Source organism: Scyliorhinus canicula, chromosome 3 (genome assembly GCF_902713615.1).
Source record: "Scyliorhinus canicula chromosome 3, sScyCan1.1, whole genome shotgun sequence".
NCBI classification, from domain to species: Eukaryota; Metazoa; Chordata; class Chondrichthyes; order Carcharhiniformes; family Scyliorhinidae; genus Scyliorhinus; species Scyliorhinus canicula.
Genome location: NC_052148.1, coordinates 85,269,349 through 85,282,024, shown reverse-complemented (window position 1 = coordinate 85,282,024; position 12,676 = coordinate 85,269,349). Strand labels below are relative to the sequence as shown.

General features: G+C 45.1%; 1 protein-coding gene across 7 annotated transcripts in view; it reads right to left on the bottom strand.

The window, feature by feature from the left end:
* The window catches only part of LOC119962774 (NAD(P) transhydrogenase, mitochondrial-like), a 226,657-nt gene that overhangs the window by 198,457 nt on the left and 15,524 nt on the right, over window positions 1–12,676 (bottom strand). For all 7 annotated transcript variants that reach the window (XM_038790844.1, XM_038790843.1, XM_038790842.1 and 4 more), the window contains 3 exons: window positions 10,417–10,634; window positions 8,094–8,181; window positions 211–299 (listed from right to left, as the gene is read on the bottom strand). In XM_038790844.1, the coding sequence (XP_038646772.1) occupies window positions 211–299; window positions 8,094–8,181; window positions 10,417–10,634 (395 nt within the window). The remainder of the gene's footprint in view (window positions 1–210; window positions 300–8,093; window positions 8,182–10,416; window positions 10,635–12,676) is intronic.

Sequence of the window (12,676 nt, the reverse complement as noted above, 5' to 3'; positions counted from 1 at the left end):
GTGAATGTAGAAAAAGTAAATGAGATTTTCAGGTTTTTTTTAAATCAGGGGGAAGAAACATGTAATTGATGTTGAATTGGAACAGGATGAGGTTTAGAATACAGTTTTTTATATAGATAAATGCTCATCTCAATATAGGAAACGACGCAAGAGTAGCTTCATTGGATGTGAGGGAAAGTCTCTCGATAACCCAAGGAAAATTAAAAATACCTTGTGTCAAATCCTCTTACAATGGCTCCCATTGATTTTGCACAACCAGCTGCGGAGAGGCCAGCAACACCGCCACCAATAATAAGGACCTACATCAAAGAGAAATACAAGAGTCATTGCGACATATCATCGTTTCAAAAGGCCCACAAAAAGAGATCCGAGGACTTTCCAAGTCTTCGATTCCTACGCAGGTATTCTCAAAGATGAAAGGTAAACAAAAAGGTGGGAAGGGAGAGTTGACTGGAGAGAGCACGGAAGATAAGCACACGAAGGAAAAAGAAACATATGGAGATGAACAGGGAGGGAGCAAAAAGGCAAGAGGTTGAGAAAGGGGGACAAAGGAAGGAGCAGAGGAAAAGGGAGAGAAAACAGCAGAGTCAGAGAAAACGGAGAGAGGCAAGACAGAATATAGGATCAGGAGGAGCATTCAGCCCCTCAGGCCTAATTTGCCATTCTGTTGGCTGATCAGTACCTTAACTCTGGAGATATAGGAGTTAGATTACAATTTATATAAATGACTCGGCTGAAGAGATTGGAGGGATGGCTGCCAAGTTTGCTGATGTTACAAAGTTAGGAAAATAAATTGTGAAGGACATAAGGAAGCTACAATGGGATACAGACAGGTTAGGTGAGTGGGTAAAGGTCTGCCAAGTGGAGTATAATGTGGGAAAACATGAAATTGCCCATCTTGACAGGAAGAATAAAAAAGCTTATTAAGCTTCAAACCTAAATAGTGAGAGATATCAGAGCCGGACGTCTAGAGGGACCTGGATGTCCAAGTGCATGAAGGATAAATGGCTGGCGTACAGATACAACAAGTAATTAGGAAAGGTAATGGAATGTTATAATTTATTGCAAAATACAAGGTTATGCTTCAGTTGTACAGGCCACTGGTGAGACCACATCTGGAGTGCTATGTACAATATTGGTCATCTTATTTAATTAAGAATGTAAATACGTTGGAAGCAGCTCAGACAAGGTTTACCAGACTAATACTAGGAATGGGTATTGTCTTAAGAGGAAAGGTTGCACAGGCTAGGCTTTTATCCGCTGGAGTTTAAAAGAGTAAGAGGCAATTTGATTGAAACATAAGGATCTGAAGATTTAACCTTATCAGATTAGCCATAATCTTATCAAATGGTGGAGCAGGCTCAAGGGACTTAATGGCCTATTCCTGCTCCTTGTTTGTATGGAAGAGAGGAATAAAGAGATAAAAGTGAGGAAAAATACAAGGGGGAGCAGTAAAGGGAAGAGAGGGTATAAAAACAAAAGAGGGAGACTGTATGGATGGGGGACGGAGTTGGGGAAAGAGTAAAAGTGAAGAAGGAAAGGGAATAAAGGAGGACAGAGATAGAGATAAATAGTTGGTGGGAGAGCGTACAAAAGGAGACGAGATAGAAAGAATAAAGGAAAATGTTTTATTCTGATGCTTTCAATTTTGTCTGAAACTGCCTTAAGATAACCTTTCATCATTCGGATTATTTTTTGAGGCTGATTTTTGCCGAATACGTTCGATGCTAAAGAATCCCCAAGGTGTCCAAGATGGGACCCGGATCTGAAATGCCAGTTTAGCCTGCATTTGATGAAAGTCGCCATCTTGGTACAGGAGTTGAAAAATGTAGTAGGAGAGTCCAAAAGTGGATTATCATTTAAATTATCTTATACCACTAATTATGGCAACCACAATATTTTAATGGCTGGTGTTTATCCTTGCAGCCTTTCCTAGTCAGTATCAGAATTTTAAGAGCTACTTAAAGGTGTATCACTTTTCACTGTTAAGTTGGTACAGGAGGCTTGAAGAGGATTTCTAAAACAAATCTAAAACAAAGTGACAGGAAACAGAGAGTAATGGTTAATGGACGTTTGAAAGGCTGGAGAAAGGTCTGGAGTGGAGTTTCCCAGGGATCGGTATTATCATTGTTGCCTTTCCTGAGAGAATCTTACCATCTCTCCCTGACATTCAATGAAATTACCATTGTTTAATCCCTCGCTATCAGTATCCTGGGGGTTACCATTGACCAGAAACTGAACTGGACCAGCCATATAAATACTGTGATTTCAAGATTAGATCAGAGGCTAGGAATTCCGTGGTGAATAACTCACCTCCTGATTCACCTCCAAGACTCAAGTCAGGAGTGTAATGGAATACTGTCCACTTGCCTGGATGAGCGTTTCTCCAATGACACTCAAAAAATGAATACCACTGACGACAAAGCAGCATACTTGATTGGCATCTCTTTTCCAAATATTCAATCCCTCCACCACCGAGATACAGTGGCAGCAGTGTGTACCATCTACAAAATGCACTGCAGGAACTCACCAAGTTTCATTTGCCAGCACTTTCCAACCACAACTGCTACCATCTCGAAGGTCAAAGGCAGTGGGTGATTGGGAACACCACAACCTGGATGTTCCTCACCAACTACACACCAAACGGGCAAAGGGCGGCATGGTAGCACAATGGTTAGCACTGTTGCTTCACTGCCCCAGGGTCCTAGGTTCAATTCCCGGCTTGGGTCACTGTCTGTGCGGAGTCTGCATGTTCTCCCCGTGTCTGCGTGGGGTTCCTCCGGGTGTTCCGGTTTCCTCCCACAAGTCCCGAAAGATGTGCAGTTAGGTGAACTGGACATTCTGAATTCTCCCTCTGAGTACCCGAACAGGCGGCGGAATGTGGTGACTAGGGGCTTTTCACAGTAACTTTATTGCAGTGTTAATGTAAGCCTACTTGTGACAATAAAGATTACTATTATTATTGATGGTCTAGCCAACGATGTACCCATCCCGCAAATGAATAAAAGAAAATCCAATTTTAAGACGACTAGAACCTGTATTTAAATTTCACAAATACAATCATGTATGATTTAAAGATTTCTTGGGTTGGATTTAACAGGATGCCATGGTCTCTCCAACTCCCGTCAGGGGCAGCCTGCCCCCACTCTGGACGATAGCCGTTTAACAGGTGATTGTTAATTGGCTTAAGGTGGGACATCTATCGCTTGGCAACAGGAAGTCCAGCCTCAGAAAGCAGCCAGTCAGAGCTGAGTAGCCAATACCGACAGCACCGCCGAGAGTGAAGGCCAAAGCCAGTACTGCGGCGAGGCGAGCAGGAAGGGGAGCTGGGCTGAAACCGGGACCACAGGCAAATCTGGGGGTTCTCATCGAGGTCAGGCTGGCCTCCCGTTGGAGGCTGGGGTAGAAAGGGCTTGTGGGTAGAGGGAGGGAAACTTGGGGGAGAGGTTACACCACAGTGGGGATGCACAAATGGGCTCAGGGGGCCTTTTAAAGGAGGAATCCCTCCCCCACTGCCACTCGACCTCAAAGGGAAAGGTACCGGACTGGACACGTGGCCAGTTAAATCCAAGCAGTGGGGGGAATGGCACATTATTTGGCCACTTAAGGGTCTCAATTGGCTGTCATTCCCACTTCCCTCTGATGACAAAACTACAGTGGGACACGGATGGGAAGGTTGCTGGGGAGCATGGTGCTCACATGGCCCCGCCTTCAAACTTGCCAGTGGGATAGCAATTGATAAGCTGTTGATATTGGTATTTAGAGGGAGGTGGTGAAGTACTTATAATGTCACTGAACTCGTAATCCAGAGACCCAGGGTACGCAAGTTCAAATCCCACCACGGGAGATGGTGAAATTTGAATTCAATAAAAATCTGGAATGAAGAGTCTAATAAAGATCATGAAACTATTGCTGTAAAAACTCTTTGACAAAGGGTCATCTGGACTCGAAACGTTAGCTCTAGTCTCTCCTTACAGATGCTGCCAGAACTGCTGAGATTTTCCAGCATTTTCTCTTTTGGTTGTAAAAACCCATTTGGTTCACTAATGTCCTTTAGAGAAGGAAATCCTTACCTGATCGGGTCTACATGTGACTCTAGACCCACAGCAACACTGACTCTTAAATGTCCTCCAAAATAGCCTAGCAAGCTGCTCATTTGTATCAAATCGCTAAAAAGGCAAAAATGAAACCAAATTGACCACTCAGCATAGACCTAGGTACTGGAAACGACAACGGCAAACCCAGCCCGGTCAGCCCTGCAAAATCTTCCTTACTGACATCTGGGGGCTTGAGCCAAAATTGGAGAGCTGTCACACAGGCTAGTCAAGCAACAGCCCGACATAGTCATAGAATCATACCATACATATAATGTCCCAGACACAACTTGATATCACCATTCCTGGTTATGTTCAGTTCCACTGGCAAGTCAGACCCAACAGTCGGGAGGGAGTTTCCCTGGGAGAACTCAACATTGACTCTGGCAATTTACAGTGCAGAAGGAGGCCATTCGGCCCATCGAGTCCGCACCAGCTCTTGGAAAGAGCACCCTACCCAAGGTCAACACCTCCACTCTATCCCAATAACCCAGTAACCCCACCCAACACTAAGGGCAATTTTGGACACTGAGGGCAATTTATCATGGCCAATCCACCTAACCTGCACATATTTGGACTGTGGAAGGAAACCGGAGCACCCGGAGGAAATCCACGCACACACAGGGAGGATGTGTAGACTCCGCACAGACAGTGACCCAAGCCGGAATTGAACCTGGAACCCTGGAGCTGTGAAGCAATTGTGCTAGCCACAATGCTACCGTGCTGCCCCTCTCATGACATCAGATCAAACATGGGCAAGGAACCTCCTGTTGATGACCATGTACTGCCCCCCACCACTCCTCCCTCAGCTGATACATCAGTGCTCCTCCATATTGAACACCACTTGGAGAAAGCAAGGAGGGTGGCAGGGGCGAAGAAAGTATTCAGAGCGTGGAACTTCAAGGTCCATCAGCAAGAATGATTTGGTACATCACTACAGATCGAGCTGGCCGGGTCATAAAGGACATAACTGCTCTAATGGGTCAGCAGCAGGTGGTGAGGGAACCAATAAGAAGGAAAAACATACTTGACCTCACCCTCACCAAATTTCCTGTTGGAGATGTATCTGTCCATGACAGTATCGGTAGGAGTGACTGCCACACAATATTTGTGGAGATGAAGTTCTGCCTTCACATTGAGGATACCCTCCATCGCTTTGTGTGACATCACCAATGTGCTGAAAAGGATAGATTTCTAACAGACCCAGCTACTCAACACTGGGCATCCATGAGGCGATGTGAGCTATCAGCAGCAACAGAAATGTACTCAATCACAATTTGTAATCTCTTGGCCTTCCATATCCCTCACTCTACAATTACCACCAAGCCAGAGAATTAACCCTGATTCAATGAAGAGTGCAGGAGGGCATGCCAGGGGAAGCATCAGGCATACCAAAAAAATAGGTATCAACCTGGTGAAGCTACAACACAGGACTACTTGCCAGCATTATAAGCAGCAACCAATAAACAAAGTTAAGCAAATCCACAACCAATGGAACAGATCAAAGCTCTGCAGCCGTGCCACATCCAGTCATGAATGGTGCTGAGCAATTAACAACTCACTGGGGGAAGAGACTCCACAAATATCCCCATCCTCAGTGATGTCGGAGCCCAGCACACCAGTGCAAAAGACAAGACTAAGCATTTTCGATAATCTTCAGCCAGAAATGTTGAGTGGATTATCCATCTCAGTTTCCTCCGGGGGCCCTCAGCATCACAGATGTCCGTCTTCAGCCAATTCAATTCACTGCATGAGATATCAACAAATAGCTGAAGGCACTGGATACTGCAAAGGCTATGGGCCCTAACAACATTCCGGCAATAGTACTGAAGACGCCTGCTGCTGCTAGCCAAGCTGTTCCAGTACAGCTTCAACACTGGCATCTACCTGGTAATATGTAAAATTGTCCAGGTATGTGCTGTGCACAATAAGCAGATCAAACACAATCAGGCCAATTACCAGCCCATCAGTTTATTCTCACTAATCAGTACAAGAAGGGGCTATTACGCGGCACTTGCTTAGCAAATACCTGCTCAATGGTGCTCAGTTTGGGGTCTGCAGGGGTCACTTCAGCTCCTGACCTCATTACAGCCTTGGTTCAAACATGGAAAAAAGAGCTGAATTCCAGAGGTGAGGTGAGAGTGACTGCCCTTGACATCAAGGCAGCATTTGACCTTGTGTGGCAACAAGGAGCCCTCACTAAACTGGAGTCAATGGGAATCAAGGAAAACTCTCCAATGGTTGAAGTCATATATAGCACAAATGAAGGTTGTTGCGGTTGTCGGAGGTCAATCATCCTCCAACAAGAGACCACCTCCAACTTCTTTTGACATTCAATGGATTTACCACCGCTGAATCCTCCAATGTCAACAGCCTGGAAGTTACCATTGACTAGAAACTGAATGAGCCATATAAATGCTGCAGCTACAATAGCAGATCAAAAGCTAGGAATCCTACAGTGACTAACTCATTTTCTGACTCGCCAAAAGCCTTCTACAAGGCACAAGTCAGAGTGTTATGGAATACTCCCCACTTACCTGAATGAGTGTAGCACCAAGAGCACTCAAGAAGCTCGACAAAAGAAGCTGGGCAGCACAGTAGCATAGTGGGTAGCACTGTCGCATCACAGCGCCAGGGTCCCAGGTTCAATTCCCAGCTTGGGCCACTGTCTGTGGAGTCTGCACACCGTGTCTGCGTGGGTTTCCTCCGGGTGCTCCGGTTTCCTCTCAAGTCCCGAAAGACGTGCTGTTGGGTAATTTGGACATTCTGAATTCTCCCTCTGCGTACCCAAACAGACGCCGGAATGTGGTGACTCGTGGCTTGTCACAGTAACGTCATTGCAGTGTTAATGTAAGCCTACTTGTGACAATAAAGATTATCATTATTACCATCCAGGACAAAGCAGATTGACACTCTATCCACAAACATTCACTTCCTGCAGCACCAACGCACAGTAGCAGCAGTGTGTATCATCCACAAGATGCACTGAAGGAAATCACCAAGCCTCCGAAGGCTGCACCTTCAAACCCACGACCGCTACCATCTAGAAGGATAAGGGCAGCAGACTCATGGGGACACACCACCTGGAAGTTCTCTTCCAAGTCACACACCATCCCGAATTGGAATATAGCACCGTTCCTGGACTGTCGCTGGGTCAAAATCGTGGAACTCTGTCCCTAACATCACTGTGGGTGTACCTATACCACATGGACTGCAGCAGTCCGAAAGGCAGCTCGCCACCACCTTCTACAGGGCAATTAGAGATGGGCAATGAATGCTAGCCTAGCCAGAGACGTCCACATTCTATGAGTGATTTTTTTAAAAGCAGGCATTGAGTTGTTCTTTAGCTGTTTTACAATACAAAGTAGTTTCACGCAGCACTCCTGTCATAATGTACACCAGTATATCATGATGCAGACACACACACTGATGGACATACAGTAGGATCAATCAACATGCATAACATCGCAGCCAATCACCAGTTAGAGCACACTCACTATAAAGACAGAGGGCATCAGTTTTCCCGCTCATTCGGGATGCAGCCTTTCAGAAGTACAGAGCTTATAGTTCACAGCACAGATCCTCACCGTGTGCTGAGTGATTAGACTGGTTAAGATAGGCACAGGTCTTTAGTTAATTTAACATTGTGTTAACCCACAGTAAGAGTATGTTCAACAGTTTATAGTTTAATAAAATAGTGTTGTACTATTTTAAGTGTTGGCGGCCTGTATGTGTTCCACGGATCCAAAGCACTCAACACATCAACTCCTTTTTAAGCTTACATGCAAGCAAGCTATTTATACTTTCTTTTTTAAAGAAAAACGGATATGTTCTTCTCACATAATCAATTCTATATCAAAGTGAGTTACTAAGGTGAGTATCCTGAGAATAGAAGAACTTTAATGAAGGTAAACTGTGTCATCACCACACACCTACAAAGCTGTACAATTGTGCAACCTGAACAGCTGCACTTTATCTCTCAAGTTCTGCCAATCTTACCTTTGCTGGGGGTACCTTGCCAGCAGCTGTGATTTGGCCTGTGAAGAAACGCCCAAAGTGATTTGCAGCCAACACCACAGCTTTATACCTACCAGAAACAAAAAAACAATAAAATCAGTTTTCAATTAGACACAGGAAGTGCAAATTGATCTTCGCATATTTCTCGCGCACATTGCCAACGGTATATAGATAGTGCCCTCAAATGTGAGGCCCGAGGTTTGATCCAAACTAGGCCTCAGGCCTCATCTCAATAATGGTCAAGAAGGCATACGGCATTTTGGCCTTCATCGGTCAAGGCATTAAATATAAAAATTGGCAAGTCATGTTGCAGCTGTACAGGACCTTAGTTAGGCCTCATTTGGAATATTGTGTACAATTCTGGTCACCACACTACCAGGAAGATACGGAGGTTTTGGAGAGGGTACAGAAGCAGTTTACTCGGATGTTGCCTGGTATGGGGGGCATTAGCTATGAGGAGAGGTTAGATAAATTCAGTCTGTTCTCACTGGAACGACAGAAGTTGAGAGGCGACCTGATAGAGGTCTACGAGATTATGAGTGGCATGGACAGAGTGGATAGTCAGATGTTCTTTCCTAGGGTAGGAAAGCCAAGTACTAGGGGACATGGGTTTTAAGTGCGTGGAGAAAAGTTTAGAGCAGATATGCGAGGAAAGTTTTTTTACAGAGGGTGGTAAATATATGGAACGCACTGCCTGAGGAGATGGTGGGAGAGGTACGATAGCAACATTTAAGGGGCATCTAGACAAATATATGAATACGGTGGGAATGGAAGGATACGGACTCCTTAAGTGTATACGGTTTTAGTTTAGGCAGGTACCATGGTTGGCGCAGGCTTAGAGGGCTGAAGGGCCTGTTCTTGTGCTGTATTGTTCTTTGTTCCACATCAAACTTTGCTTAGCCACAGTAGCCAATGTTAAATCCCAAGTGCAGCAGTGGGCACCAGCTCTGCTCAGTGCTGTCCGATGTAAGATAAGGCCTATCCTAAAACACATGGGGTACCCCTAATTTTCTACAGTATATATGATTTAAGTGGCTGCTAGGAACACCTAAATGCCACCCACTCCCATTCATGATCAGAGGTTTCTCAGCCCCTTGGAAAAATGGAGACCTGAATTTCACTCTTGAATATTCCACATGCCACATGGAAAAGTTATTCATTTCAAATCACCAAAGTATTATTTTAGTATTTATATTGCATATAGTTATTTTTCTGTTACTGTTCACAAATACTAACATTCAACGATATTGTTCTGATACAAGGCTGTAGTGCAGCCACTTTTAAAATAGGTCTTACTCAACTTCAAAAGAAACGCAGCTAATCCACCCAAGTCTTATATTTATCAAAGGTCGACAAAGCTGTTTTGTTATTCAGCTTCCATCACTTTACAGTAATATATTACGTTGGAACTGTGTTAGGTTTATCTGATGAAAAAGAAAGCCCGCTCACAGCAGATTAACTATCAAATTATAAATTAACCTTTCTCATTTCATCCACATGGGAACAGAGGCCATTAGAAGAAGGTTTTCAGGGAAAGGAATTGGTCTGATTTTAATGCACTGTGCAACACCCAAGCTTAACACAAGTTATCGAGGATAGAGCAACAAATTAATGGGCCTATACTCCTCACCACACAAGTGTGGTGCCAAGTCTAGAGGATTTGCAACAAATTAAAAAATGGCACTTTCTCTAGACAAATGGGGTAATGTATGATTTAATGGGTTCGATTCTTCCACCCTACCCGCCAAAAGATCGCCATGGGCGAGACGCGGATAATGGAAAAGTTCATTGACCTCGGGCGGGATTCTCCAGTCACCAGGCATACGCGGCCAGGGAATCCCGCCCAATGTGTTTGGAAGCTGAGTTGTACTAGTTAATATCTAAAGAACTGCCTCATTTCATTCACTGGAGAGAAGCAAAGCCGTTCCAGTAGATGGAGATGCAGACACAAGCCCATATCCTACTCCCAGGCACATTTCATTAATGTCAAACATTCCCCTAACTAATTTCTTCATGTTTTAGAAAAGGAATGGAGTGAATAGAAGTTACATTTGTAGGTTTCATTCTGCAAAGGACAATGACGAACCAGTTAGGCTTCTAGGGCTATTAGACAACTTTGTGTTCACTTTAAAAAAAAAAGAAGGGTCTTTTCAACAAAAACAGTCAAGGGAGCATCACAAACATATTGAGGATAAGAAGAAATTTAAGCTTGAATGGCTTGCAGTTTTCTCAAAATCCTTGAATTGTCGCAAGTCATACACAATATTTTCAATGCAAACAATCATAAAATACTAATGGTTCTTACCCTGCAATATTGGCCATTGAACTAAGAGCATCATACCCCTGGGCAATTGTAACTCGGGGAACTTGTTCCATTGCTAACACCGTAGTCTTACACAAAAAGAGTTTATCAAGCAGCTCTTGGTTCTGAGCTGGATAGATAAAGCTGACCAGAGTTGCTGAATCTTTTAGAAGGTCAGCTTCATGAACTCCCAGTGCAGTGTTGAAGGTTGGAGCCCGAACCTTAAAGAAAGATTTTATAAATACATAATGCAACCCATTTTGTTCTGTGAACAAGTTACATCTATAACAACTTACAAGAAGTCAGTCTTTAAAATCTTTATTTCCTGCTCTATGCAAAGGGCCATTATTTGAAGGAGTGTCCCATTGCCAGCTCAGTTTCTCCTCTATCTCCCAAAGGTCCGGAGTACCCTGAATAAATGACTCAAATTCATACACAGGCCTAGATAGAGTTAGCAGGAAGCTGACCTTGAGTGAAGGGAGTGGTGGAGACAGGGGTGAGAGGAAGGAAAGGAGGAGGGCATCACAAACATAAAACAAACACCACCATTCTTTTAAAAAATGCTTCTTCTTTTTATGTTCTATTTTTTTTTCCTTTTTCTTTTTTTTTAAATTTAGTGTACCCTATTCATTTTTTCCAATTAAGGGGCAATTTAGCATGGCCAATCCACCTGCCCTGCACATCTTTGGGTTGTGGGGGCGAAACCCACGCAAACAAGGGGAGAACGTGCAAACTCCACACAGACAGTGACCCAGAGCCGAAATCGAACCTTGGACCTCGACGCCGTGAGACTGCAGTACTACCACTGCGCCACCGTGCTGCCCCTTTTTATGTTCTATTGAGTGACACGGGGTCGGGAAGTGGGCTATTCCTCTTTCATAATCATTGAGGAGATATGAGTCAGCTGTGCAGGTGAAATGTTCTGCAATTTCCATCTTCCCTTGTAAAAAAACCGCCTAGGTTTCTTTCAGTACCCTATTGACAGGAGGTGAAAACTGATCCAACTGCAGTCAATTCAAAGCTTTTTCCTGAATCCAATGATTTATTATAACGGCATGTCCAACATTATCAAGAAAAAAAACTTCTTGGAATCGTTAGAACATATTATTTGAAGGAGTATTTTAGGCAGCAGGGTAACACAAGTGGATAGCACTGTGTCAGGGTCCCAGGTTCCATTCCCCGCTGAGTCACTGTCTGTGCGGAGTCTGAATGTTCTTCCCGTGTCTGCGTGGGTTTCCTCCGGGTGCTCCGGTTTCCTCCCACAGTCCAAAGACATGCAGGTTAGGTGGATTGGCCATGATAAACTGCCCTTAATGACCAAAAAGGTTGGGAGGGATGATTGGGTTACGGGGATAGGGTGGAAGTGAGGGCTTAAGTGGGTCAGTGCAGACTCGATGGGCTGAATGGCCTCCTTCTGCACTGTATGTCTATATTAAGGCTGGCCACCTACTGGGTCACCAGCTGAGAAAGCAGGCAGCCACGAGGGAAATAGCACAGATACAAATTTTGCAGAGGCAGACAAGTAACGGAGCCAGAAGAGGTCAACCGGGCATTTGAGACCTTGTACCGAGGGCTGTACACTCCCGAGTCCACCCGCGGGGTGTGGGGATGAAACAGCTCCTCAATGGACTAGACTTGCCAGTTGTGGGGGAGGACAGGCGGGGGGAACTGGAAGCACCAATAAATAGGTCTGGGAGAAATCATGGAGAGCATCAGCTCCGCGCAGGCTGAACGGGGCCGGGACCTGATGGGCGCCGGCCCTAGTCCCACACCCAAGGGATATGTTCGCAGATTCACTAGCAAGAGGCATCCTGCCTCCTACAGGCCACGATATCACTGATACCCAAAAAAGACCAAGACCCAACGGAATGCGATTGTACAGACATCCCCCTGGAGCGGTTTGGGCGAGGGGCAGGGTTCACCTCCTTGGTGAAAATCCTGTACCATGCCTCCGGAGCATCCGGTCCAACACCACCAGCTCTGAATACTTCCAGCTGCACACGGCAGGGATGCCCCCTGTCCTGCTCCTGTTCACCCTAGCAATTGAACACCTGGGTTGGGGGTTAGGGACTCTGGAGTGAAGCACTGACCAGGGCCAATTCCATCTCCTCCTGTACAAGGATCAATCTTATGCAGTTTAAAGTGGAGCGCACCTAACCAGAACCCGAATGAACAGGTTCTTCCCGGAGGTGGAAGATAAATATGAATGGTGCCAAGAAGGCCCGATCAACCATGCCCACATGTTCTGGGTCGGCCCCAGACT